The 25223-nt window shown below is 45.0% G+C and overlaps 1 protein-coding gene across 9 annotated transcripts in view; it reads left to right on the top strand.

Moving 5' to 3' along the window:
* The window catches only part of ZNF185 (zinc finger protein 185 with LIM domain), a 50518-nt gene that overhangs the window by 17690 nt on the left and 7605 nt on the right, over positions 1-25223 (top strand). Inside the window, exons 3-28 of one of the 9 annotated variants that reach the window (XM_026848717.1) lie at positions 261-396; positions 984-1043; positions 2498-2536; positions 3182-3256; positions 4092-4166; positions 4815-4895; positions 5920-6003; positions 7214-7252; positions 7853-7936; positions 9573-9647; positions 10301-10381; positions 10840-10908; positions 12448-12531; positions 14141-14185; positions 14575-14679; positions 15536-15619; positions 16137-16235; positions 17989-18087; positions 18689-18802; positions 19472-19567; positions 21156-21236; positions 21450-21551; positions 22012-22170; positions 23494-23607; positions 23877-23972; positions 25122-25223. In XM_026848717.1, the coding sequence (XP_026704518.1) occupies positions 261-396; positions 984-1043; positions 2498-2536; positions 3182-3256; positions 4092-4166; positions 4815-4895; positions 5920-6003; positions 7214-7252; positions 7853-7936; positions 9573-9647; positions 10301-10381; positions 10840-10908; positions 12448-12531; positions 14141-14185; positions 14575-14679; positions 15536-15619; positions 16137-16235; positions 17989-18087; positions 18689-18802; positions 19472-19567; positions 21156-21236; positions 21450-21551; positions 22012-22170; positions 23494-23607; positions 23877-23972; positions 25122-25223 (2278 nt within the window). The remainder of the gene's footprint in view (positions 1-260; positions 397-983; positions 1044-2497; positions 2537-3181; positions 3257-4091; positions 4167-4814; positions 4896-5919; positions 6004-7213; positions 7253-7852; positions 7937-9572; positions 9648-10300; positions 10382-10839; positions 10909-12447; positions 12532-14140; positions 14186-14574; positions 14680-15535; positions 15620-16136; positions 16236-17988; positions 18088-18688; positions 18803-19471; positions 19568-21155; positions 21237-21449; positions 21552-22011; positions 22171-23493; positions 23608-23876; positions 23973-25121) is intronic. The other 8 variants (XM_026848718.1, XM_026848719.1, XM_026848721.1 and 5 more) reach the window with 8 other exon arrangements.

The raw sequence follows: 25223 nt of genomic DNA on the forward strand, positions 1-25223 counted from the left end.
AGGAGAGAAGAAACTCAGTGAATCTCTGTAGAGAAAGTGATATATCAGGGTAAATTGATTCTGAAGTTTGGATAACTGCTTGTTTCCATCTTTCATCAGAAGTGGCAAAAGACTCATTCAGTGTTTGAACCTGTGACTGAAAGGAGACCTGGGCTCCCAGCTCTCTGAGATTTACATAGGCTCACCTGCTGACACTGAATTCTTGCCCTTTCTCAGCAACACTTCTCCTCTCCTCCTGCCTTTCCCTCTACCTCTCCTAGGACGTGTCATTCCACCCACGGATGAAGACCGCAGGAGGATCATTAAGCAGATGAAGGTTCGCACCACCCTGAAAGGAGATAAGAGCTGGATCCACCACCATAACTCAGACTCTGAGGATGAGAAGAACACCCCACTGTAAGTGTGGCCCCTGAGGAATGCTCCTTTTCTCTCTTCCCTTTCCATCATCAACCTCCCATGTGTATTCTGTTCTCTAGTCTGAAGAAGCACGTGTGGTGCTAGCATGTTCTGGGGTCCCTATGATGCCAGGAAATGACACTGCCAAAGTGAAGCAGTGCTCCAGTTTATATTTTATAAATGCAGGCTGGGGAGAAACTCTGAAAAATGGCCTTTCCTGGGAGCTGGGAATCCAGCAGCACGTGCAGATTTGAAGTCTCAGGAGAATTCAAAAGTTTTTTGAAGACAGATGTGTTTCACCATCTCTGGAGTGCCAAATGAAGGGGAAGACCTTGATGGGAGGGTGTTTAAGTGATAAAACAGCCAGGTCCGCATCTCCCCCTGCAGCTCGAAGGGCTGTGTCACGCAGCCACCCCTGTACTGGGGAACACCACAATCTGCACCAGTTTCTCTGTAATTAGAAACAAAACCAAGGCCAAATTGGTCTTCTCTTAGCAGCTGTCTCCAAAAGCATAACTGCTGTGTTCAGCGAGGCAGCTCAGCAAAATCAGAAGTTAATTACGTCATTGTGTTTTCTCTTTACTCAGGTCTGGACAAGCTGGTGGGGGATCCCCAGCCTCAACACCTATTGCTCCCCAGAGTGACAGGTAATTCTGGGGACCCATCTTGTTGCTTCCCTTCTGTGTTATCTCATGGGGTTGATGCATGCTTTCACTGTTTTTTCACAAAAGTCTGCTCTTTCTTCACTTCTTCATACCCACTTACTGATGTCACTGTGTTCAAAAATGTAGTCCTTGAGGACAGCTTGCATTGTTCAGTATAATGTCTTACAAACTGTCAACTTGTAGAAAGCCACGAGATTACTGGTGCACATCAGCTCCTGTGCTGGTGCAACAACTGTATGCTCTAAGCCTGGGGGCTCCTCAGAGCAAGTGAAACCTTGTGAAAAAGCTGAATTTGCTTCAGAGCCAGAGCATGAGGACTCTTCAGGAATCCAGGAACTTGTAGGACTAGCGTCCTAAAATATAAAAGTGTTGGAAAGGGCTTAGGCATATGTGAGAGCTCTTTGCTACCTGAAGTGCCACTGCTGGGAGACTATTGCCCTCTCCCATGAGCGGTTTCCTGCTTCTTCTCCATTCTCTGCCAGCTCTTGTTACTTTCTGTTGCAATTAGACAGGAGGATTTCCCTGCCATGACCTACCTCCTTCTGCCCTCCCTCTGCAGTGTAGTGCTTTATCAGTATAAGTAAAAACAGAGACGTTTGTGACATTTAAAATATGGGATCTGAAGGAGCATCTTCACACAAATGTATGAGGGTCTGAAGTTAGCAGAAGGTGAGTGACAGGGAATCCAGGACACTCAGGATCTGTTTATACTTCAAAGTGAGAACAGGCATTCATATGCCAAGCTGGACAATTCAGCTTCCCTGCTGGTTAGACCAGAGATGTGCTGAGCTTTCTTACTGAATTATTTTGTGATCCTAAGGGCACCCAGAAAGAGGGGGTGGTATCTGGGCAGGGGTGAAGGGAACCTGTCTGAACTCATTTGAGGGGAACGAGGTCCTTGAGGCCCATCCTGGTCCCCATCTTGTTCTCAGGAATATATCTGCAAGACAGCTTGAAGCAGGTTCCAGGGATGTTTCCTCCTGCCCCGGTGCAAGGGGCAAGATCCCTGCCTAATGGTATCCCTTTCCTTTCCCTCCAGGGGAGCAATGCTGCCCTCCCTTCTTGAGAATGGACCCTCAGAGAAGTTAGTGTGCAGATGATGTTTTCCTGTGATAAAACAACCAGGATCTCTGCTATATCTAATTTCCTCTCTCTGTGCCATCAATCTGGGGACTTAATTTTCAGCCAGAAAACATAGTCAGCATGGCTAATTTTAACTGGCTAACTCTAAAATTCACTTTTCTGATAAAAATATTTTATAGAGCTTGATCTGATGACTATTAATTTTTAAAGAATCCTTCCAAGTTTAACTTTGGTGCAACAGCTAATATATCACTCAAGGCCCATTTAGCTAGATTTTTGGCTTTACAGACATGTTCTGCTGCTGTTGTTTTTCACCATGTTTCTTAATTCACTAATGTCTCTTCTTTGTACAGGTCTTCTGCCTCCAAGCCTCAATCCGGTTACCTCATCAGGTTGGTATGGAGTGGCATATATTTGTGCTGTAGGGGAAGGAGAACTAGATCAGGAGGAACAAGCATGAAAAATATTACTGTCTCTTGGCTTCTCTTATTGGTTAGGAAAATTACAATACTCAGGGAGTACCTTGGTGAAAAGATAATCCTGAGTATTTTGTTTAATAAGTAGTCTGATGGTGATGTTAATAGAAAATCAGATCTCCTCTGTATGATACAATGATCACACATAGAAGGGTTATTGTTCTGTGAAAATGTTCCACCATCCCTGTGATCAGCACAGCACCAGTGATGGGGCTTGTGCACTTCAGCTTCCTCCGACACATGGGCTGTTGCCTCCGACACATGGGCTGTTGCCCACAGGGGCTCTGATGCCACCATAATCCTAAACAGGTTGGCAAGCCCTTGATATCACACCCAAACCTGTGTGCAGGCTGATTTTACTGCATTGTCTACGGCCAGGGAGTAGAATAATGGGATTTTTCTCAGGGTGACTCTCCCAAGAAAACACTAATTCTTGGTGTCCTGAGCCAGCACCTTCCTCCTGACAGGACACACAGACACTGTTAGGCCAAAGAGTGGCTGCAAGTCTCTTAATTTTAGTTAACTCTGGCAAAAAATTTAACATGTCTCTTTTCTCCCTAGAGGGGTGTTCACAAGAACCATTGATAAGACCTCTTCTGTGCCAGATTCTTCATCTTCTAATGAAGCACAGAAGAGGTATGTGTGTGGCTTCCTCTTCTTCATGAAAATGAGCTTTTAAATATTGTACATATCTCTAGTAGTCATTCTCTTTCTTTGGCCAGTGCTTGTGGGCTTCCACTGTGCTCTACTAAATCCCTGCTAATTGCTGGAAGACATGGCTGTTCATTTAACAGATCCACTCAGCAGACATGGGAAAAAGACAAGGCATCAAACTGTATTTTCCTCACCAGATTATTGGTCGGCAGTTGGCTGTGAAAGTACTTGCGGGTTTGGTTTAATTTTGCAAATACTTTTGGGTGGGGGACAAATCACAAGGAAACCCTGCAAAGCTTTAACACTTCATTTTGATGTTTTAATGTGGCTTGGGTTTTTTTGAAGCCTGTCTTATGAGAGTCACTTACATTTAATTTTAGTAAGAAAGATGTAAGCATGGCTCTGATCTAAGCAGATGCTTTGTTGCCCCTCAAGTGAAACGTTTTGAAACCCTATTTTTTCCCCCTATTTTGATTCATCTGGAGAGAAGGATGATGCCACAATGTGTCTTCTTACTTCTCACTGGCCAATCCTGGAGCAGAGTAGCACCATCTCACAGAAGGGTATGCCCATACCAGCTCTGACAACTCATAGTGGCCCTGGTGAAGCAAAGCAGACCTCAAATCCTAGTCCAAGGCTGTGAAAAAAAGGAAAATGCTGCCCTTGCATTAAATAACATTGAATTCAGAGAGTGGATATTTGGGATCATCCTGTTTTGCCCCATCAAACGGAGCTTGAGCTCACCTGGGAAGGAGGGTGGCAAGGGTTGAGAGCTCAGGAGGGTCATGTTAACAGATGTGATTTGTGCCATCCGCAGCACTGCCGTGAAGGGACACAGCATGTGCCGTTCTTCCTCTGGCTACAGGATGACCACTGAAGATTACAAGAAACTGTGAGTGTGCAAAGGGGACCATCACTTTCTGTCTGTGCACAGGCTCAGCAGCACTTCAGTCTCAGTGATGAAGTCACCTGCACATGGATGCCAGGCCAGGCATAGCTTAATCAGCTAAGCACAGCAGAGTTCTCACTAGACACTGAAGCAGTTCCCAGGCCTGTGTGGGACTTAAGGTGTTCCTTGAACTGGAAATGGCCTTAGTATGGAGTGAATTTTATCACTTGGTAGGAATTAAGGCAGAAACTGGAGGGTGCATCGTGGGGACTTGGTTTGCAGCATTGTCAGCTTTTCTGAAACCAGGAGAAAGGAGGGGTCTTGTGGCAGAACGGCCCTGCTGACATTTCCTACACAGCTTTTCGTGTCAAAGACCATGGGTCTAATCTGAACTGCAGCTAAGCAGTTATTATCAACCAGCCTCTAGGCCTAACCCCTATACTAAGTCAACAAAATCCTATGGGGACACATGTGCCCAAGTGCACGTGGAAAATATGTGTCTTCCACACTTGTGTGCAACACTTCTAGGGTCTGAACCAATTTCCACATGCCTTGTCCTTGGATTTACCTTGGCTTTTGCTTGTGCTGCCTCTGCAACAGTCTACAGAGGCAGCTTCCTTACCCTGGCTCTCTCCTTCCCTTCCTATTCAGAGCTCCATATAATGTCAAGCAAAAATCCATGGATTTGGATGAGGAAGATGTGCCTTTTACTCCAGATGAACATAAAAAGAGGTATGCCCTCCAGGTAACCACCTTTTTCTTGCAGGAGCAGTGACAAGTGGACTTACTTCAGTTTAACTGTTCATTACTGGGAGGGTCAGTTTGATGATTATTACAGCTGAGCCATTAGGGCTGATTGCAATAAAATAATAATAAGCAGATATCTCTACACAGAGCGCATCTATGCCCACAGGCGACTGCACTCCTAACAAAATATAATTAAAAGCCTGACATGATTCAACCTGACAGCATACCCCAATTAATTTGGCAGCTGGAAATGGGTTGTGGAATCCATCAGCTGCATAGTGTCTAAGTGAAAAGATAGAGATGTACAAATAGCCTGGCAGTAAAGGGAGGAGCCCACCTCTCACAGCCCCCGTGTGCACCTTTGAGTCTGGACCACCTGGGGACTTACATCTAAGTCCAGGTCCAGACAGGTGTCTCATTCTCATCCCAGGAGTAGAATGTGTTTTGTCCGTGTGATAGATCTGCATCTGCTGCAGATAGCATCCTCGTTGCTTTCAGTCAAGTTTCTGAAGATACTTTTCCTCAGATACAAGAGTTTTACAAATGAAAATTTGGTAATTTGCCCACCGGGTATGAACCAATGAAAGTCCTTTCAGAGATCTGCACTTTTCCCTTGGTCCATCTGGTGGTACTGATGTCTGTATAGACATGTGCAGTCCATGTAGCAGGTCAGCCACAAAGCCTGTGTCCCATTCTTTTGTCATGAGCTATGCAATATTGCAACAGTCCAGATCTTGAAAAGGAGAACTCTCTCTGCCCTCCTGGAAGAGGAAGGTTGTGGGGTTTTTTCTGATGCTTTAAATCCACGTGAAAGTGCTGTGGCCTGGTGTGAATGTTACTAGAGAAAAAGATAAGTAACTGTTACTCCTCTTACCTCTGGCTGGATTCTGCTCCCCAGAGCATGGAAGCTCTGTTGGGATTAGCACAAGCCTTCACTGGGTTGTTCACCTAGTGCATCTTCAAGGCTGCAGCCAGCAGCCACTAATGTGACCCCTTCCCTCCCTTCCAGGACAGAGGCGGCCAACAGTGTCCTGAGACGCACTGCCAGCAGGGAACGTGCTTACGTCCTCTCGGCGGCCAAGAAAAGCAATGGGTGAGTCTTCAGCGTGCAAGCAAGGGGCAGGAGACAGCGAAGAGGCTGTTGAAGGTGATCTCACAGGGGTGGTGGCCTGACCCAAGACTCTCAGAAGGTGATGGGTATCTTTCCACTGAGCAGAGAAGACATAGCTGTTGTCTCTCCAGAAGTGCCAACGATATCTGCAGGTTTCTGCAGAATTGGGGAAATCCTCCAAGAGTCTCGGGAAGTCTTCCTTACTGAGAGGGATGACATTTCAGAAATAGAAAAAGCATGATAGTCCTTAATTCCCTGTGACACACATTAAAGACTTCAATTTTCAGACTCGGTTCTTAATACTTCTCTCTTCAGTTTTATACACAGAATACACAGTTTTGTTGCATTCAAGGGGAAAACCAGAACAAATATAAACCACATCTAATATGGATCAGCTTTTTGCAGCAGAGTTTGCCTTTATATTGTGGTTGAACAACAGCTAGATTTACAAGATCCTGATCTTAGTTGCAGCTTCAAAAGTTTTGTGGGGAAAAAGAACCTAACAGTAATGTGTAGAAGTGTCACAGGAATGTGAAGGATGTGTGGGAGCTATTGGAGTTCAAGGCTCTGTTGTCCATCTCTTTCCTGAGAGGGGAAAAAACCCAGATTTCCAAGGTCTCTGATCTCCCAGGAGTCATGATAGTGACTTTTTTGCAGCTCGCTTTCACTATGAATCTTTTTCCTCTTGATGTAACAGGGTGATACAATGAGGCACCAGGGGGTTGCTAGTGCAGGAGGAAGCAGGGAGGGGATGCACACCAGCAGCACAGCTGTGCCCAGAGTGAGAGGAATGCTTAGGTAGGATTTGTAAGGACATTAAGGGTGTTTGCACTGGCTGCTGGTTCCTTTGGTGCACCGAGTATCATGTGGTACAGAGGGGGGCAGGTTTGTATGCAGGAAGAAAAACAGCCATCAGGAAGGTACAAAATTAAAAAGGCCCTTTGGGGAGGCTTCTTTACTTCACACGTTTTAAGTAGCTGCTCTTCCTATTTTTATTTCCTTCGCTCTGTAATTTACACAGGTTTAACACACCCAGTCATTGTCAGCTCCATCCAAATGGTGTTACATGACCCTTTAATGCTTTGCAGCATGTGGGTCATTTATGGGTCAGAGACTCTGTGGGAGCTGCCCCTGCCCAAGGTGTGTCTTTACCTCCAAACTTCTAACTGTTGCCTTTATGCTTCCTTTACAGCAGCCCAACACAAGAATTTCCACCCTTGTTTGCCAAGAGGTAGGTCACTGACCCTCTGGAAGTACTGCTGTGGTGGTGCATCTGTGTCAGGGCTGCTGTTAAATGCTGGGATAGGGGATCCCCAAGTATTTCAAAGTAGAGCAGGAACACTTCCCTTAAAAAATATGCTCTGGGTTGAATCACACTGGCTTTTGAGAGCCTGCAGTGTTGTAAACACCAAGAATACAGTACTGATGATGCTTTGGGTTATGGGCAACCTGAAACAGAGACTCATTCACTGCCTTTCTTCTTCCAGGGCCAGCAGGGTGAATACTCTTCAGGCTTCAGGCATTTAACTTCTAAAGCCGTTGGTACGCTAGGGAAATGATGCCTAGAGCACTCTGGAATTTAAGCATTCAGCTGGAGCTATTTGTAAAGTGACTGTGACAGCAAAATGTCACTGATCGCACTTCATTCAGCTAGTTGAGATGCTCACCAGTACCAGAGCACAGGGAGCATAAGGAGCAAGAAAAATCTGCCTCTAGGGGAAACAGAGGGAAAACATAGCTTAAGGGAAAACAAGAATTAACGGCCTGGATTAGCGAGCAGTGGGAAGTAGGAAACAATGTGATATTTGTCTCTCTTTTTGCCTTTTGAAAGAATTGAGATAGAAGAAGAGGAGGGCCAGCAGAGGAGGAGTCCAACTGTGTCTGGTTCATGCAGGTTTACACCAGATGACAACAGGTATTTACTTCATCCTGGAGTAGTGTGTTGACTGTCTTTGATTTAGGGCACACTGCTTTGCCATCTTTACAGACAACTGCATTTATCTGCAAGGTAGCAGCTATCTGAACACAACTAGAGATGGAGGTTTTTCAAAAGAGACTTCTCAGAAAATCCTGATTGCTCCTTTCTTGCAAAAAGGGAAAGATCCAAAGTGAAAAAATGCATCAGCTAACTTAGGGACAGGGCCAGAGTGTCATAAAGTACCCAACTGACAGCCCTGTCACCTGGGGGGTAACAAACTGCATTTAAGTACAGGCCAACTCTAATGTGAGTTGTACAGTGTAAACCTGCCACTGAGCCCCTCTCCTGATCACACTCCACAGCCCAATCAGTCCTGCCTTCACAAGGTGCTCATATGCCACAGGAATGAGCCTGGCAGCACTTCTGGAAAAACAACTCACAGGAGGAGTCGGAGCAGCCATCAGATAGTAATGATTTTCTTTTACTAGCAAACTTGGCTGCGTGAACTGACCCTATCACCTAGACATGAAATACTCAATATCTCATTATTTCCAGTCCCCTGAGCCAGCTCTTTGCTTTCATTAGACTTTAGATTTAATTATTCTACTGTGATGGCAACAGATAGGTGTGACCAGAGAGGTTTGAGAGGTTCATTATTTTTAAATTGATCTTTGCTTTGATGGGAAATGTTAGCTTCTTTTCAAGCCCTCAGCCCCTTTCACTCTGAAGCCCAAGTATAGGCAGAGCCACACGCAGCCATGACAGACAAGATGAAGCATTCTTGCTGTGGTATGCGAGACCTGGGGACAGGCTCTCTGGTGTAAAGGGGCAGTGGTGACATCCTCCCTTAGACCAAACTGGTCAGGAACAGTTGGCATGTAGTGTGGGGCTCAGTGAGACCAGTATGCAAAAATGTTTGGCTGAAATGGAAATGTTTGCCCTAGGAGCAAAAATCCTTCTCTGTTTTCAAGCAGATTCATTTAATTTGGGATTCGGCTCTCTATTCCTGCTCTGAGGGGTGGCTTGATGCCAGGCAGCAGCATTATTAGCTTCTCTGCTACTCCGGTCCTTAGTGGGCTCAGCAGGGAGTCCAATAAATGGGGCCTTTCAGCCTGAAATGCTTTATTTTCAGGATGAAGGAGCTGCCTCATGAATTTTGGTAGCAATTTTGTGCTATTGAGGTGCAGGTTTGAGGCAGGGCTGGGAAGTAGTTACCCTCCCTTCCTCACATATTAGACACGTGCGCATAGTGAAATCAGTTTTGTGAATGCACTGAGCTTTAATCTATACATTTGAGGAAGTTGATTTTTAATGCAAACTCAAACACGGGGGATAGAAACAGCTCCAGCTGTGTTAAATAGAAAAAGCCAGTTTCTAAAGACTTGAGTATTTCAGCAGAAAGGCAGATACTAGTCACATCCGTGCAACAGTGCATAGGGACAGCTGCATGTGAGTCCTTGCACAGCAGGGTTTGGCTTCACTGCCCAGGGAGCAGACATGAACTGTGGGCCAGAAAGCAGGATGTGTCCCCCCACAGAAGGCACCTAAAAAATCTTCTGTCTTTAATGCTTTTTTACTTTTTTTTTTTTTTTTTTTTTTTTTTTTTTTTTTTTTTTTTTTTTTTTTTGGTCAGTACTAATGGGCTAAGAAAAACCACCACTGGGTCTTCCTGGAATGAGCCACAGACAACAGCAGTATCTCCCTCCAGGTAAGTGTTACAGCACAGCCAGGATGTCTGGGACATTCTTTGCAGCTGTATCAGCCCACATGTAGCTGAAAGTCAGAGACTTCTGTGGGCACCTCTGGGAGGTGAAATTAAGCAAATTTGTCAGCCTTGTACATGGGAGACTTTTCTTAGGTGCAGGCAGCTGTTTTAAAAAAAAAAGTTTTATGTCTGAAATCCATGTTATGTCCTGCAAGGATCTGACAACATCCTGATAGAAGTGCTCCAAACCTGAAAGGAAAAAACCCAAACATGTTCTTTCTCACCAGATATATGTAGGGGAATCATTTTCAGTTGCTTTCAACTTTGTTTGATTTAATTCATGACTACAGTATAAAAACTGTTGAAATAGTTTTCCATAGCCCTGCAAACAGCACTTTGGTTGCTGACCTTGTTCTGTTATTCTTTGTGTATCATTGGCAGAAGGGAGATATTCCTGGCAGTATCAATGTTTTTAATTTAAGAATTGCTTCTGATAAGGTGACTTTGTAAGTGAATGTATTGAAAACAGTGCTGTTTGTTTTCCATTTTATTTATTCACAGAAAGGAACACTTCAGTGCAGGAAGATTTTGGCCAGCTACAGTGGGGAGCTGGTTTGTTCAGGAATAACAGCTTTTTCTTTTGCCTTCTCTTGCAGCCCTGAAACAGGCAGCAAGATCCAAACAACCACATCCTTGAGTGAAACTTCAGAGAAAATCTCCACTTCTACTGAAGTCAGGTAGGTCTTTTGGCCCTGCATCATCCTAAAGCCCCGCTAAGGATAGCAAGGAGACACTCCCCTGCTGCACTGGAAAGTCTCGCTCTGCTTGGTGGTATTTTCCTCAGATACACGTGATTGTTCTGGACGCAGTGCAGTCATGGAACAATAAATACTATAGCACAGGGGATCTAAGAAAGCACCACTTTACAAAAGCATTAACAATCTGGGAGGAAATCTACCCAGATGGAAGTTGCGGGCCTCCCACAGCTTCAACATTACTCAGTTTTTTCAGAAGAGAATATGAGCCCCAAAACTGCAGACCTTTCTGTCTTCTAAACAGATCAGGCTTTTATTTTAATCCAATCCCTGCTCTGTACGTAGCACACTTCCAACAAGCACCTTTCCATACAGTTCCTGTGCCTCACATTGTGTCACTTCGTCTCCCCATCTAATTGTTCTTGCTGTTTTGCTTGCAGAAATGGTGAAAACAGACAGCCCCCTAATGGGAAATCCTCATCTGAAACTGTGTCACAGCATGGGGATGGGTAAGAAGTTGAGAAAGGCTGATCTGTGCTGCTGAACATAAGGCATAACCCTGATTTTTGCTCAGAAATAGTATATACCTGCAAGTGGTCTCAAACAGATGGGATCTCTCCAGTCATGGTCCTGGGCTGCACTCCAAGAGCATCATCTGCTGGCTAAGCAGCAACTTGTCAGTTTTCTATACTCTTCCTTCACCTCCCTCAAGGGTTCTCCTTTCTGGCTCAGTCCCTAATGATTCTACTTTATGCATTTGTCCAGGTTTTTTTTACTTCTCCGATTGCCCTCCTACTGCTGTTCCCTGGGGAGCTTCTTCCACCTGCAAGGGGTGTGTTCAACTTCAGTTGCTTCCACCTGCTAACATTGGTTGTGGTCCTCTGCACCCCGTAGAAAGTCTGAAGGGGTGGCTGAACAATGGGAAAGTGTAAAAAGCTCTGTCGTATGGAGGAAAACCTAAGAAAGAAGGAATTGATTTGGAACCTAAAGGCATGGGTACAAGTGCTTGACACATTAAGAGGCAGAGCTCTGACACTGTGTAGCTGCACAGGTAGATGGGGAACTTACTCTTGAGGGCAGGGAAGCTTCTGGCCTTTCTGAGAGAGAGATGACTCCCTCCTTGTTCAGTTCTGTCTGGTAGTGTTTATCCTCTGGACTGTACTCAGGAGCATATCATATTTTTAAAATATAACCCATATTATCAGGGCTCTTTTTGTTTTCAGTGTTACCACCCTGGATTTTTGGCTGTGTCTAGACTGAAGTAGGCAGAGCTTTACATGTGGCCTCACCTTTCACTCTGTTGTGTTTTAAGCAGCTGTAGAAGGCTTGGATTCACCAAATGCATTTCTGTAGCATATACAAAAAAAACCCTGCAACTCATTCTCCACCTCCATCAGTGAAGATAAAACTAGAAATGTTTCCAAACTGTTATCTCAGGCTGAAGCAAAGTCTAGAGTGCTTGAGAAAAGGTAGAGGCTGGACTATTGTCATGGTTGTTCAGTTGAGGCCCATAAATATATCCTTGTATGTCACTGCAGGGCCAGCCTGATTACAACGCACTCATTGTGCTTGGGGTCGTTGGGGTCACATAGCTGCTCCTAATTGTGAGTCAGTCTCCCAGAGAAATTAGAGGATGCCTCATTACTTAAACCACCTAAAACTGGAGAGGGAGTAATTGGCGATGAAGGAAGGAGACAGACACACAGCTTGACAGGTCGGGGGGAGTGAAAGACGGATGTAGACCCCAGCTGGTGGATCTGTAGGAAGCCCCTTCTGGCCCATGAGCAGAGAGAGAACAACTGTTGTAGGGTAGTTGTGCTCACCCAAGCAAAGGGGTTAGCAGTACCTCGCTGCAGGGAGCAACACGTCCCTCTAACCCATGAACTGCAGTCAGGTCCACTGTTCTCAGAAGGCTGGCCCTTCCTATCACAATATATTGAGTTAACCCCATTTTGTGCTTCTCCTAATTAAACGATAGTAGGCTGTTGTAGGATGATACAATATAGATGCTGTCGGGTCATATCTCACTGGCATTTTCCTTTTTCTAGTGACAAGCCTCTGAAGGAAAAGTCTGAACCGTTCCCATGGGATGAACTGGCCCCCAGAGCAACCGTGGTTTCCACGAATGGAAGGTAGAGTTAATGTAAAATTCTATTGACTTGAGCATTGCACAAATCATAAACTGCTGCTCTTGAGCTGACTGGAATCTCTGAATGAATATTTACGGATGAAAAATCACAGTTCAATCTGTGCTTTGCAGAACTGCAGCAGTTTCTCTAAAATTTTATTTAAGAAGGGGGGGGAAAAGAAAACGCTACCCTCCTCAATAAATTGTTTGATATTTTATTGCAGTTTTTTTCTTTAGTTTCTATGATACCAAAAAGTAATCACTTTTCTGCATCATTTCTGTATTTTCCAGGTTTATTCCCAAATGTAAACCAATTCTGGAATGTAATTTATTTTTACAGTATATAGAGGTTCACACTCAATGTCTCTCTCTAGGCCTCCAGCCTCCACCTATCTATCTACTTTTGCAACAAGAGACCCCCTAAAAAATCCAAACCAAACCCCAAAACCCAAAAACAAAGGAAATTGCACATGCTGTAAACTGTCTGGCAATCCAAAAGGTTCAGTGATAAGGAATATTTGTGTCCTGTCTCTAAAGTATTGTGGAAAGTAGTTAAAGATCCCATAATCACAGGAAGCACAGGGTAGCTGAGCTGGTTGTGGTCTCCAAATGAAATCCTCCGTCACTGCTCTTCTTGCCCTTTGTGTGTCTGAGAATCTCCTGCCCCTAGCCCCCCAGGACCTGTCTTTGGCAGGATCCTGCCCCTCACGTGGGCACCAACTTTTCTGTCATGCAACCAAGCTGATAGCCAGTGTATCTCCTTAGCTTGGGCTCCATACTGTGCTGCTCTTCATCGCTGTCAGTGGACCTTGATGGAGACACACCTCCCTCTCTAGAAAACACTGATTTAATTTGATCTAGAAGCCTCTGTGAGGCTGAGGGTACTTCTCAGCGATCCACTGAAGGTGACTAAAATAACTCCATTCCTCCCTGTTCTACTGTGGCAGTTTCTGTGGCAATCCATTTCACAGCTTTTCTGGGCTGTGCCCCCACTGGAAAAAATTAAGAGATTCTCACATCAATAAAGGTTGCAAACTACAGAGATCAGTGGCTGTGCTTGTGTCCTGACTGAGAAAGTGGAAGTGAGGGAAGAAAGGCATTGCCCCTGTGGTATGCAGAAGAGAAGTTTGGTGAGAGCTGTTCACTCATGGACTATTCACTGCTCACAGCCTGGAAACAAGAAAACAGAAACATACAATTTTGGATCAAGACACCTGAAGTTCCCCATTTTGTCAGCTCCCCTGAGACAAGCCAGAGGCTGTCAGCACCGTTCCTTCCCTTCTGTGCGTGCAGATGGAGGTGCCTGTGTTGCAGCTGTGGGCTGTAGGACATCCCACTGTTCCTGGAAGAGTCCTGGCTTGAGTGTGCAGCTGACTCCATACCGGTGGCATCTGTCATATGTTGATGATGATCAGTTACTAAATGCTCCTTTTGTACTTCATACACACTGAATTTCCCCAAAGTTTCTTGCTGTTTTACCTGGAGAAATTAACGGAGCAACATCTCTGGGAAGTTTTAGGGATTTCCTCCTCTCTTATTATAAGAAAATAATTGTAAAACATTACCCAAACCAAACAAAAATGCTTTCTAAAGTTGGTGTCTCACCTTTGCAGTTATGCTGAACACGCAGAAGCCAACAATGGATTTTTCCCCCCAGAGTAAGTGTCAACCTATTAACAGTGTCAAATTCACTTTTTCTCCTTGATTTTAGAGTGAGAGGGGTCTTTTCCTGACCTTGTACTGCCCTAACAAACGTATTCTGGGAGCAGCACTTGTATGCACTTGTAAAGGGCTGGTGGGACCTGATCCACCAGCTCAAAATGGACTGAGATCTTTCAGCTTCTTTCCTTGCACTAGCATGAGTTTGTTGGATTTATGGTTCTGTCCTTTGGGTCTACTGCAGGAAATTTACTGAGCTAAGTAGGAAGAAGGAAAAGATGTTACATTGGAGACAGGGAAATTTCATGTTTGATGTTTTTGCTTCTTGCTCTGTTCTCCAACTTGCTAAACTTCCTTCTGTGACCCACGAATCTCCCTCTCTTACCAGGTCCAACTCTGTTTGCAGAGACAGACCTGCAGATGCTACAGACAAGCTGCACTGTCAGTACGAGACCTCTCACTACCTGGATGATGCAAAGTCTGAACCTGCAAGGTCAGGGTCTGGTGTTGGTACTCACAATGCTGCTCTCAGAGGGCAGATGGGGTGAATAAGTAACTTGTCCAGAGTAGAGTTGGAAGCAGAATCCAATCTGGGTAACAAAGCAAGGAGAGGCAGAAAGTCCCAGGTGGCTAAACAGTGGCAACAGCATTCTTTCTGTTCACTGTTACTCATGAACTTCTTTCTGCAGAAGCAGCCTGGAAGCAGATACAGCAGCTTTATCATTGCTTTTAGCATTGATCTCAAAAGTGTCTCTATTCCACATGCTTTTTAGAACTTGCCTGCTCCCCTGACAGTGTCAGAGGTGCAGAGTCAGGAAAGAATTGCTGCTGTTGACACCAAACACACTAATCTCTCTGAAATTGCTTTCTTTGCTTACTTTAGTCCATTATTTTGGGACTTGACTCCATGTCTTGGCTTACCAAAGGACTTGAGGTGAGAAAATGATGTCTTCAAACCTCCCAGCTGAGGTGAGGAGGATCACAAGGTTCCTAGTAAGATGGTGTAAAACCCAAGACCTAGAGCTGCTGCTAGTAATATAGGAACGTCTTCCCCAAGATTATTCATACTGTGCTTTGTCCCAGGGGCATGATCCTGTGACAGGACAGAAAAGTCATGTATTCAGCTAAGACATGTGTGAATTGAGGCTAAGTAACTGCATTAGTTCCACTAACAGCCTCTATTCTTCTTGATTAGAGATAGTGAAAATGTTTTCTCTGAAGGAAAATGAGTTCTGTGAGAAAATTACTTTCTGTTTTCTGGTGTTGTATAAAGCACAGTGTTGTTATTTCATACAAGTCCCCCTTGAAGCCTTTGGCAAGCTACCAAGCTGTAGATTCCTTTTTTACAGGTCTAGCCTGCAGTCTGATGTCCCTTCTCCTCCTACTGAAAGCACCCCTGTGCACCTGGAGGACACCAAATATTCCTATAAAGGGTAAGAGCAGAGTAAATTTAGTGGGAGTATGAATGATACTGGGAGTGATATTAAGGGAAATCTGAATGGGTAGACACAGAAAAAGCCTTCTTTTCACAGATTTTGTCCCAAGGATGAAGGCAAGCATGCTGAGGTTTAAAGCACAGCTTGCAAAATAAACCAAGAGATTTGTGTTGTATCAGTCCTCCATCTTCTTTGATATGACCCAAGCACCCCAGCTTTTTTATCCTCTTGGTCTTCTGTGCTTGGTGGGGTTCAGTCACTACCTTCTTATTTGCTGATAATCCAGTGAAATTCTACAGTGATGCTGGAGTGGCAGCAAGGGAGCTGAAAGGCAGCTGAAATATATTAAAATGCAACTGTAGTCTAAATATGGTCCCTAGAGAAAAATCCTGGTGCAGGACAGTGAATGGTAGAGATTGTCACAAGCCTTGCCTGGTGACTAGATAGTATTCAGTAGTGCAATAATTCATGTGCTACTTTTTAAAGATGTAATGGGCCTTTCTTTGATTATCAGATCTGTCTTGGGCTACAAGGAGAGAAGCAGCACCCAAGAGAGCAGATACACAGGTCCTGAGGTCCCAGCGTACAGCCAGCCTTACTGGAATGAAGCGATGTAAGGACCTGGGGTGCTAACCACATGTTTGCTAATACGTTCTTTCTCATTGTTGAAAGTCTTGGAAATATTGATTGCTCAGGAAATATCAAGCACAAGAACAGCAGCATATTAAGGGGCATTTGTCTAAGCAGATCTAAATTGCTCCTCTCTCCAGCATGCATTGAAGTAGTAAATTCCCTACCATGCTCACTGAAGACTAACCACACAGCAAATGCATTTAACAATTCCCAGTTTCTTCCCAGCAGCCCCTGGCCTTGCTGCATGTGGCACAGTTCAGCTCTGATCTCCCTTTGGCTCCACCTGTCCTATGCTTATGAGTCTGAACAGATGTCTGTACCAGTCCTGGGGTGGGACATGAGTGTGCACCACCAGCTGCTTCTCTCTCATCTTCTGCAGGGAGGAACCCCAGGCGTGGAGCCAGATGGGAGCTGGGGCAGTAGAACAGTTGGGGTGCACTGCTGGAGGTCCTTTTGTGTGGACTGCTACAGCTTTAGAGTACTTTGGGAGTGCAGAGATGGGAAAGGTCTCTCAAAACTCACAGGAAAAACAGCCAAGCAACTATCATCATCATCATTATCACTTCTACAGCACTGTATACCCTAAAACCTTAGCGGAGGCAGCCACAGTACTCCCCCAGAGGGGTGCCTATCCCACCAGATAAGCAAACATAAACCCAATGAACTAAAAAGTGTTTTGCCAAAAGACTTACAGTGAGGGAGGAGTCACTTGACTCCCCAATCAGGAGTCTGCTGAGGAAAGAGAGGTTTTCCTCTGCAGTAGTTGTTCAGATTCCCTCTATTGTTACCGGTGAGAAGATCCTTCTAGAGATGCCAAATACTTTATCCCACACCTTTTAGACATCTCCATTGAATGCCTATTTCAGATGCCAGCTGTACATGGATGGCTGAATTGCATCCTGAATTAGTGGCAGGACTAGGAGTAGGCCACATTTCTCAGTCTAACATTGTTTGGACATCCATGTCTTTACATCCTTCCTTGCTGGCATGACTTAGGTTAGGATTTTTTGGCTAATACTCCTTTTTGGAACAGTATTGTTCCCCTGGCCCTTCCCATTCCAGGGGAAAAGGTAGAGCTAAATGGAGCTGTTGAGTGTTGAGTCTCATAAAGCACAGCTCCAACACAGCCATTTCCTAAGCAATTCCCTCAGAGTCTACCTCTGTACTTAGCATGCTGGAATGACTACTACTTCAGCAGGTCCAGCTCTCCTCAGAGACAGCAGTGTTATTACTACAAAGCTCCAATGCAAAGTCAACATGCATCCTGAGAAAAGAGAGTTTGAGCTTGAAAGGCAAGGGGAGATGAAACTCTGTTGAGTGGTATCACTGGATACACTGAGTGAGTCTGGCTACAAAAAAACTTCAGAATATTGGACAGGGAGGAACATTTCAAATTCTGCCTCGGTATTATTAGACACTGTAGGGATGTGATGTCTGTCCTGTCATACACATCCTGATGTATGATATAGCCACAATAAATAACCCAATACCCTGCAAGTCTACCTTCATGCTAGAAAGCAACATGTAAAAATGTTGCACATCCATTGGATTACAAGCAGTTAAGCAGTGCTTTGTGCTGGGATGGTTAGTGCTTCATTGTGCTGTTACAGCTTAGCCCTTGGAATATCCTCCACCAAAGCCTTGGGACTTTCTTTCTTCTCAGCGTGCATTGAACTGAGCTTTCACATGTTTGTGCCGGGCAGCCACAAGTGGGGTTTCTCTTTCTTTGCCAGGTCTTCCCAAGATTTCAAAGAGGAGAACACCCCTAGAGAAAGGGGGCACGAGAGCACATGGGCCGCAGATGGCTGTAAACCAGAGCTGATCCAAGAAGGGTAAGTGGCCAGTAGGACTCACCCACAGTATCTATTCATAATTCTTCATGTCTTATTCTGTTCCCAGTGTAACTAAGGCCACAGAACAGCTCTTCTGCTTTGCTCTCAGGAGCGAGGACTTTATAATGGCACATTACAGCAGGGAATCCCACCCATATTGACAGAAAATATCAGTTGGATGAGCCAGACTCACTCACGTGGTGTGTGAAGTCCAAGAGACAGTTTCTGCACTGACAGCATGTGACATAGGTCCTTTGGCATCAGCATGGTTCCCTTAGTACTAGAGTGGCAGGCAGTAGCTTCTGCTGCCCAGAGATGTCAGCAAATACTACCCAAGCATTTATGAATGCAACAAAATCATGCATTGAGTGTGTCCTGAGGTGTTAGAAGCATCTGTCAGTCTGAGAAATTCTGACATGAAAGGCTGTGATCCTGCAAGCTCAAATGGGATTTGTTTGCCATCAGATCTGGTACCAGGGCAGTTTGGAATAGCTCCAGCCAAACAGTGTTTCCTGCCTGATGGCTCCTGTCTAGAGAATGGATGTCTACCTACCCTAGCATGTTTTTTCTCCACTGCCTTAAACACAGATCTTTATTTTAGGGTTTTGGACTCAAACAGCCATACTGAGAAGGGACAAGAACCTCCTGACCATGATGTCTGCTCAGAGCCTCTCAGGTCAATGGAACATACTGAACATGAACCCAGCATGACTGGGTAAAGAAACGGATAATTATCCCCCTACCTTTTCCTGTAGGATGAGAGTTAACTCCTTGCCCATCTTCCCCCACATACATATGCTGATAAAATCTTCCCCAGGCTCCCCTTTTGTACCTGATTCTAGTGCTGCTTTTACTGAGTGAACCTTTTACCATGGTTTTACATGAAAGCCTGTGAGAAAACATCCTCAGTAGCTGGAGGCATCAAACACCTTCCAGCTGGACTGCCAGGAGTTGCTGCCTAGACCTTAAATTTGGAAGCAGAGACTACCTCTAGAGACATGCCTATAAGCAACCTAATCTGGCGTGGAGTAACACCTCCGTGGTAATGCTGGGTCTCATTTCTGAACTTACCCAGTCAGCGTCAGGTCTCAGGCTGTACTCTGGCTACCCTGGCACAGGACCATTTTCCTTCCCACTGACCTGTGACTCCACTGGGTTTGTGGTGGCTGTCTCGGTGCCTTCAGCCTGTCTTGTGCAAAACAGTGCAGGGCTTAATGTCCAAATGGAAGGACTTTGAGGAATGATTTCTTTGTTTTTGTCTGTCTTTTCTGCCTAAATTTGAAGAATTGAGGCTTTTGGTCAAACTGGGCTTCCTCATGCATATGTTTCAGAGAGCAAGTCATCTTCAAATCAACTTGTAAACCACACTGCTCTTCTCCCCCAGGTCCATGCCATGCTCCAAGGACAGCACTAGCGGGAGCGTGGACATTAACAAGGGGATATCACCCTGTATGCAGAGTGAAGAAGTCACTTCAAGAAGGCAAGAGAAATAACAGGCCTGGTTTTTCTGTTGAGAGAACACGGGGTATTTACTGCAGGTGGTTCTGGAGAAGGGGCTGAGGATACTGTTTGGGGTTAAGGAGTCACCAAGCTGGGCTCTCCTCATGAGTGCATGGAGATACATAGTGAGTGGTGGGACAGCAGGGGGTGGGGTTAATGAGGACTGTGGAGGAGGGAGCTAAGGAAGGGGAAAAGCAGCAGGGAGAGAGCAGTGGTGTCAGTGTCCTGTCCTGGGTTCTTCTGAGGAATGGAGCTACCCTGGATGTACCACAAATACTCCAAATTGTAGTTGCTCTTCATGCAGGGAGGCAGAAGGAGCTGTTCCCAGTCCCCAGGGATGTGAGTGGAAGTTAGACTGATGAAGGAAGATGTTACAGAGAGAAAACTTACACTTTCTCTCCAGTATCCCCCAGCAAAGTGACCAAGATGGATAAAACTCCATCTGTTGCCCACTCCATGCCTCTCCCAGTCCATGAACTTCTTTTGGATAAGCCCTCAAGCTTACCAAGTTACCAAGAAAAATAGAGAGTTCTTATCTTAGAGTCTTAGTGCTTCCAGGTGCAGGGACTTACCAAAGTAGGAGTCAGGAGTGCTTCTGCAATATCACTCCACTGAAGAACTTGGGAGTTACCTCCTGCTCTTTTCAGTAAACTGATTTTGAGTCTGAGCTCCTGGACTAATATGTCTTCTTTAGGCACTTAGAACATCCCAACCTGAATGGCAATCTGTAGCTCAGCGAACATTAGTGTTTTGCCAGAAGTCAGAATTTAAGGTACCTTTGTTGCAAAGGAATGAAAATTAATTGTCTTGATTTCACTTGGATGACTGTACCAATTGTTTTCTGGCTTACCTTGTTAGAGAACGTGCAGGGACCAAATTAATGCTGGTGAAGGAGAGCCCTCAACTAGTAGCTAGTGTAAGGGCTGCCTCCTCTTTCATCAACCTTAATCTTTCAGGCTAGGATCTTTGAAAGCATTTTGAGAATTAATTTCTTGGATTCTAATTAAATGAAGTTTTGATGTAGGAATCTAAGCCAGATTCAGATTTTCTACAGGGTAGCAGTATTCACAGAGGGGCTGGTATGCACAAAGATACAAAAACAGATAGAAGAAGTGAACAAACTTTTCCCTAAATTAATGTAGAGACAGGTAGAAATCCTGGGTGGCACTGCAGGGGGCTTATTTAGTGGATACACTTCTGAGGTGCTACCCAAATGAGGCCAGCTCACGCTCTTAGCTATCTGAAATGTAATGTAGAGGTACTGAATAACCCATAATGGTCATAACTAAATGACCAGAGTTAAAATGTCAAGTTTGGAAAGAGTAAACAGGTAACCGAGGCTCATCAGGAACTTTATTTTTCTTTCCTTTCAGCGTTATTTTTTAAGAGATCTGTATTTTTCCTCTATTACTTTTTTCACTTCTGTTTGGGTTATCTGGCATATTCCCATGCAGGGATATTGTACTTTTCTTGAGGCAGGAGAATCACCAGGGGCTGCACCCACATCCTACAGTAATTCTGTGTGCAGTGACACTTCTGCAGACTATAATGATCTTCTGTCTTGGCAGGTCCACCCCCTTACCTAGAGCAAGCAGCTTTGCTGCTCCAGAGACACAGTGTGCCCATGGAGCTGACCCCTGCCAGGAGAGGTACGGAGCCAGGGCACCAGGCATGCTTTACTGCTGCCTCCCACATCTTCTGTCCTCCCTGTTGCCCTGTTCGAGGGCATTACAAATGCTCATTTCTTGGCTAGTGAATTCTGAAACCAACATAATCATGGTGTTACTGCATGTACTCACCACAATGGACAGGTTTAGACACAAGTGCTAAAGCTGCTGACAAGCTTTTTCCTCCCTGACCAGAATCACTCCAGCCTATGAAGAACAAATCGGCCCCATCACAGAGAGTCACCACGAGAGCCCAGGAGACTGGAGACACAAGGAGCCTAACCCCATGGCAGACAGGTACAGCGGGACTATCCCTTTGTTTCTCCCCATCAATGGCTCTCAGATCCTTATCCTTTGCCATTCCTGCTTCTTGATACAGACCTGGCTGATGTCCTGGAACTACGTAAATTTGCCCAGTGTATGCTCATCAAATGATACTGACAAAAGGAATATTAGGTTTAGGATTCCACCCAAATATGGTTCATATTTCATTTTGGTTATCAAATTAGCTTAGATGACTGCCGAATCGTGCAGCACTTCATGTGCTGAGAATTCAGCTCATGTGAGGGGAAGTAGTACAGACCTCTACCATTTCCCCTGATCTTAAGAAGTTATTAACAGTGTGGTGTCCCAGGTTTTCCTTATTGCCAGTAGAAAGAAGCATGATCCAGCCCCAGCAAATTCTGAATACATGTGTGAGCTGGTTATAGCAAATACAGTCATTGGCTTTATGGTCAAATTGGCTTTAATTCTTTAGCAGGTCTAACTTCAGCTCAAAAGAGAGTGCTCTCAGTGCATATGAGATCCAGCATCTCATGCCACTGCACATGGACCGCCAGCCTTTTAACAGCAGCATGTCAGCACCCAGTCACAGGATACCATCCTATGTAGACAGCCAAGTATTCAGCACCAGAAGGTAAGGGTTTGGGGATGGGATGCAGAGACAGGGAAAGCTGCTGGCACAGAAACATTTGACAGAAACTCTGGTCCAGGTTGTATGATCACTGCATCAAGAAGTGAGAACAGGATTTTGTTCCCAGGGGGAACAACAGTATTGCCAGGCCTCACAACACATGGAACAAGAAAATTTTTGACCTGAAGGGCTGAAGAAGAGATTCAGGAGATCTGAGTTCATAATTGCTCTGTAACAGTGGAGAGTTCTTGGCAGGTTGTATTCAGACCACTACACAGTGCCTGGAAACCTGACAGATGTGTAGAGACCACATCTGCTTCTTCTCTCTAACTACAGAGATGGCGATTCAGGAGCAGTCTGTATTTTATTTCTCATGACCCTCAATGACATGAAAAACAAGTTGTACACTTACAACTACTATTTCTATATATCTACATTCATGTGATCTGAATGTAACCTTCACCTCTTCTAGCATTTTTCAGAATGTTGGTGTTGCAAAGCTCTCATTTGCTTTTGGACACATTTGCAGACTAGGACTAGAAAAAAATAGGACAGGGCTTTATTGTACTTCATAGCCTGTTATCACTTTCCCAGAACTGTGTGATGCTGACATGTCTGTCTGCAGTGCAAGAAACTCATGCTTCATTCCTGCCCTTGGGTTTATATCATAGACCAAATGCATGTCTTACCAGGAGCAGGGTTTTTCTCATCTTATGATGAGCTTAGCTTGTTCTTCTTTCTCTCTTTAATGCAGCATTGATTTGCAGTGTTTTGCAGCATTGTTTAACATTAAGTTATACAGTTGCCTGAAGCTTTAATAAGGATCAAAATGCTGATATACAATATAAACATAATCTGTGCCCTGGGGCACTTGCAAGAAAAGGATGACCATAAGCTATAAGCTCATTTTCTCTATTGAAAGAGCCTGAGCTCTGCCCACAGGTTAAAGCTATTCCAATAATGAGTTCTGTCTTGGAAAAGTGAAAATGTGCAGGTCTGACACCCAGATGGGCCAGCTGGTCAGCAGTTCACATGTGCAGATGGTGCAGTGGTGGTTTTGGTGAGCACTGGGGAAGGAAACAATACTGAAGATATATCCATTTATGAACTGCTTTGGCTTTACTCTCAAGCATTAGATTTTGAGTCTGCTTTCCTAGCCTCAGAGCTTCATATGCATGCTGCAGCTGCAGAACCAGCACAGGAGAAATGGGCAGAGCAAAGGGAGAATGCATCACGATAGTGACTGCCGAGACAAAACATTAGCCAATGTGGGGGCTCCAGTGACTCCTGGTACAATGTAATCAGGGCTTTGTGCTTCCTCGCCAGACCTACCCCAGATTACGAAGGGAGAGTTTATGATGGGAGAAGCAGCCCTAGGAACAGCAGATATGACAGCACTAGTGCCAGGGGGCACTGTGAATTTAACCCCACAGCTGGACGGTAAGAAGTCAAAGGGTGGGATGATCCAGACTGTTAACTGAAAGAACACCCTCCTGCTACCTTTATGCAGTATCTGGAGTCTCCTGACCCACTTCTCACTAGTTCCCTGGATCTAAGCATGTGCAGTGAGGTGCTGTTTGGGTGGATGGCTGTGGTGTGTGGGTGGTTTTGATGCTAAGCAGGGAGACGTTTAGCCAGTTCTCACCACTTGTGAGAATCCCTCATGTGCTCAAGTTCAGTGCTTGAGACTGTACCACTTCCTTTCATAGCCACGACTCCCTTCCCAGAGATACCACCATGTCCATTTCCCAGAGAAGCCACAGGGTGCCATTCTACATGGACAGCTTAAACTATAACAGCACCAGGTAAATGGGTAGTCTTGATGGTTGTGAGGGAAACCTTCACAAAACTGCTGTTGAAGAGAAGCTAGGAAGCAAAGCCAAGAGCTGAAAAAGAGTTGAATGGTTTCCAGGGAGTGCATGGGTGATCTAGAGACACAGAACTACTCTTAAATCATTCCTAGCAAAAGCTACTCAGCACAGGGTCTGTGATACATCCATCTCTGGTCTCTGGAGATTTTACACTGTGTGGGGTACCAGAACAGAGTGACAGGAGATGAAGGGATGGTTCCTGGCTACCCTCCCTTGACCAGAAATTGGCCTTTGCAGAGGCTACAGAAAAAAAAAAAAAAAAAAAAAAAAAAAGATAAAAGCAAAACGTTGGGAGAGAAGATCACTGTCTCCAGAATGTTAATGATTAAATGACTGAACTGGCCCCAGAACAAGGCTGTTGGAAGGGGTAGGAGGTATCCAATATGCAATACCATTACCCTGAGCTTTCTGCAGTCTTTCATGGCAGTGACAGTCCATCCACATGCAGTCTGACACGATGAGGAGGCACCAGTGTAGGTCTCAGTGTTGGATCTGTAAAGAGGAGTATGTTGTGGGTGTGAACAGGACTGGCTCCAGGCAAGATCAGCTTCATCCCTGCAAGGCAAACTTAAGAGGTCTCTGCTGAGTGGATAGGCAGATCTGTTTTCCAAAGACATTTCAGTAGCCAGTTTTGCTGCTTTCTCCCTTCTGCAGCTTTTGACATTATTAAGTTGGGAATAGTTATGCTGAACTTTGGCCATATGTCCCTGTCTCCTCCCCTCCTGCAATACGTAGTGTGCCATTTCTCTCCACAGGTGCTCCCATTCAGGCTACATGATTCATTTATGGTCTGTACTTATATGAAGATCTTGTTTGATCTTTTCTCCCATGGCCCTATAAATGAGACTTTTCCAAAGCACTTCTTCAGGGAAGTAGTACTGTTATGTGTCAGATGTAAAAAAAAGAAAGGAGACTTTTTAGTCTGTGATAAAGATGAATTAATTTGTATGGTTAAGGGCCTTAATATTCCACCCTCCCAAACTACCCTCCTAGCAGTAGGGGTAGGTCTTTTCTTGACTGTCAGCTTGGATCATGTCATGGCTCATGTTTCCAGTGCCCATAGACTTTTCTCTCTCTTCTCAGGCTTCTCTCAAGCTCGAGTGAGAGGATCTGCAGTCCGATTGCCACCTTACCGCATAACAGCCCAGCAGCCTCTGGGTACCAGCCTGATTCCAGCACTGCCGG

The sequence above is a fragment of the Athene cunicularia genome (genome assembly GCF_003259725.1).
Source record: "Athene cunicularia isolate RWA chromosome 4 unlocalized genomic scaffold, athCun1 chr4_part3, whole genome shotgun sequence".
Classification (NCBI taxonomy): Eukaryota; Metazoa; Chordata; class Aves; order Strigiformes; family Strigidae; genus Athene; species Athene cunicularia.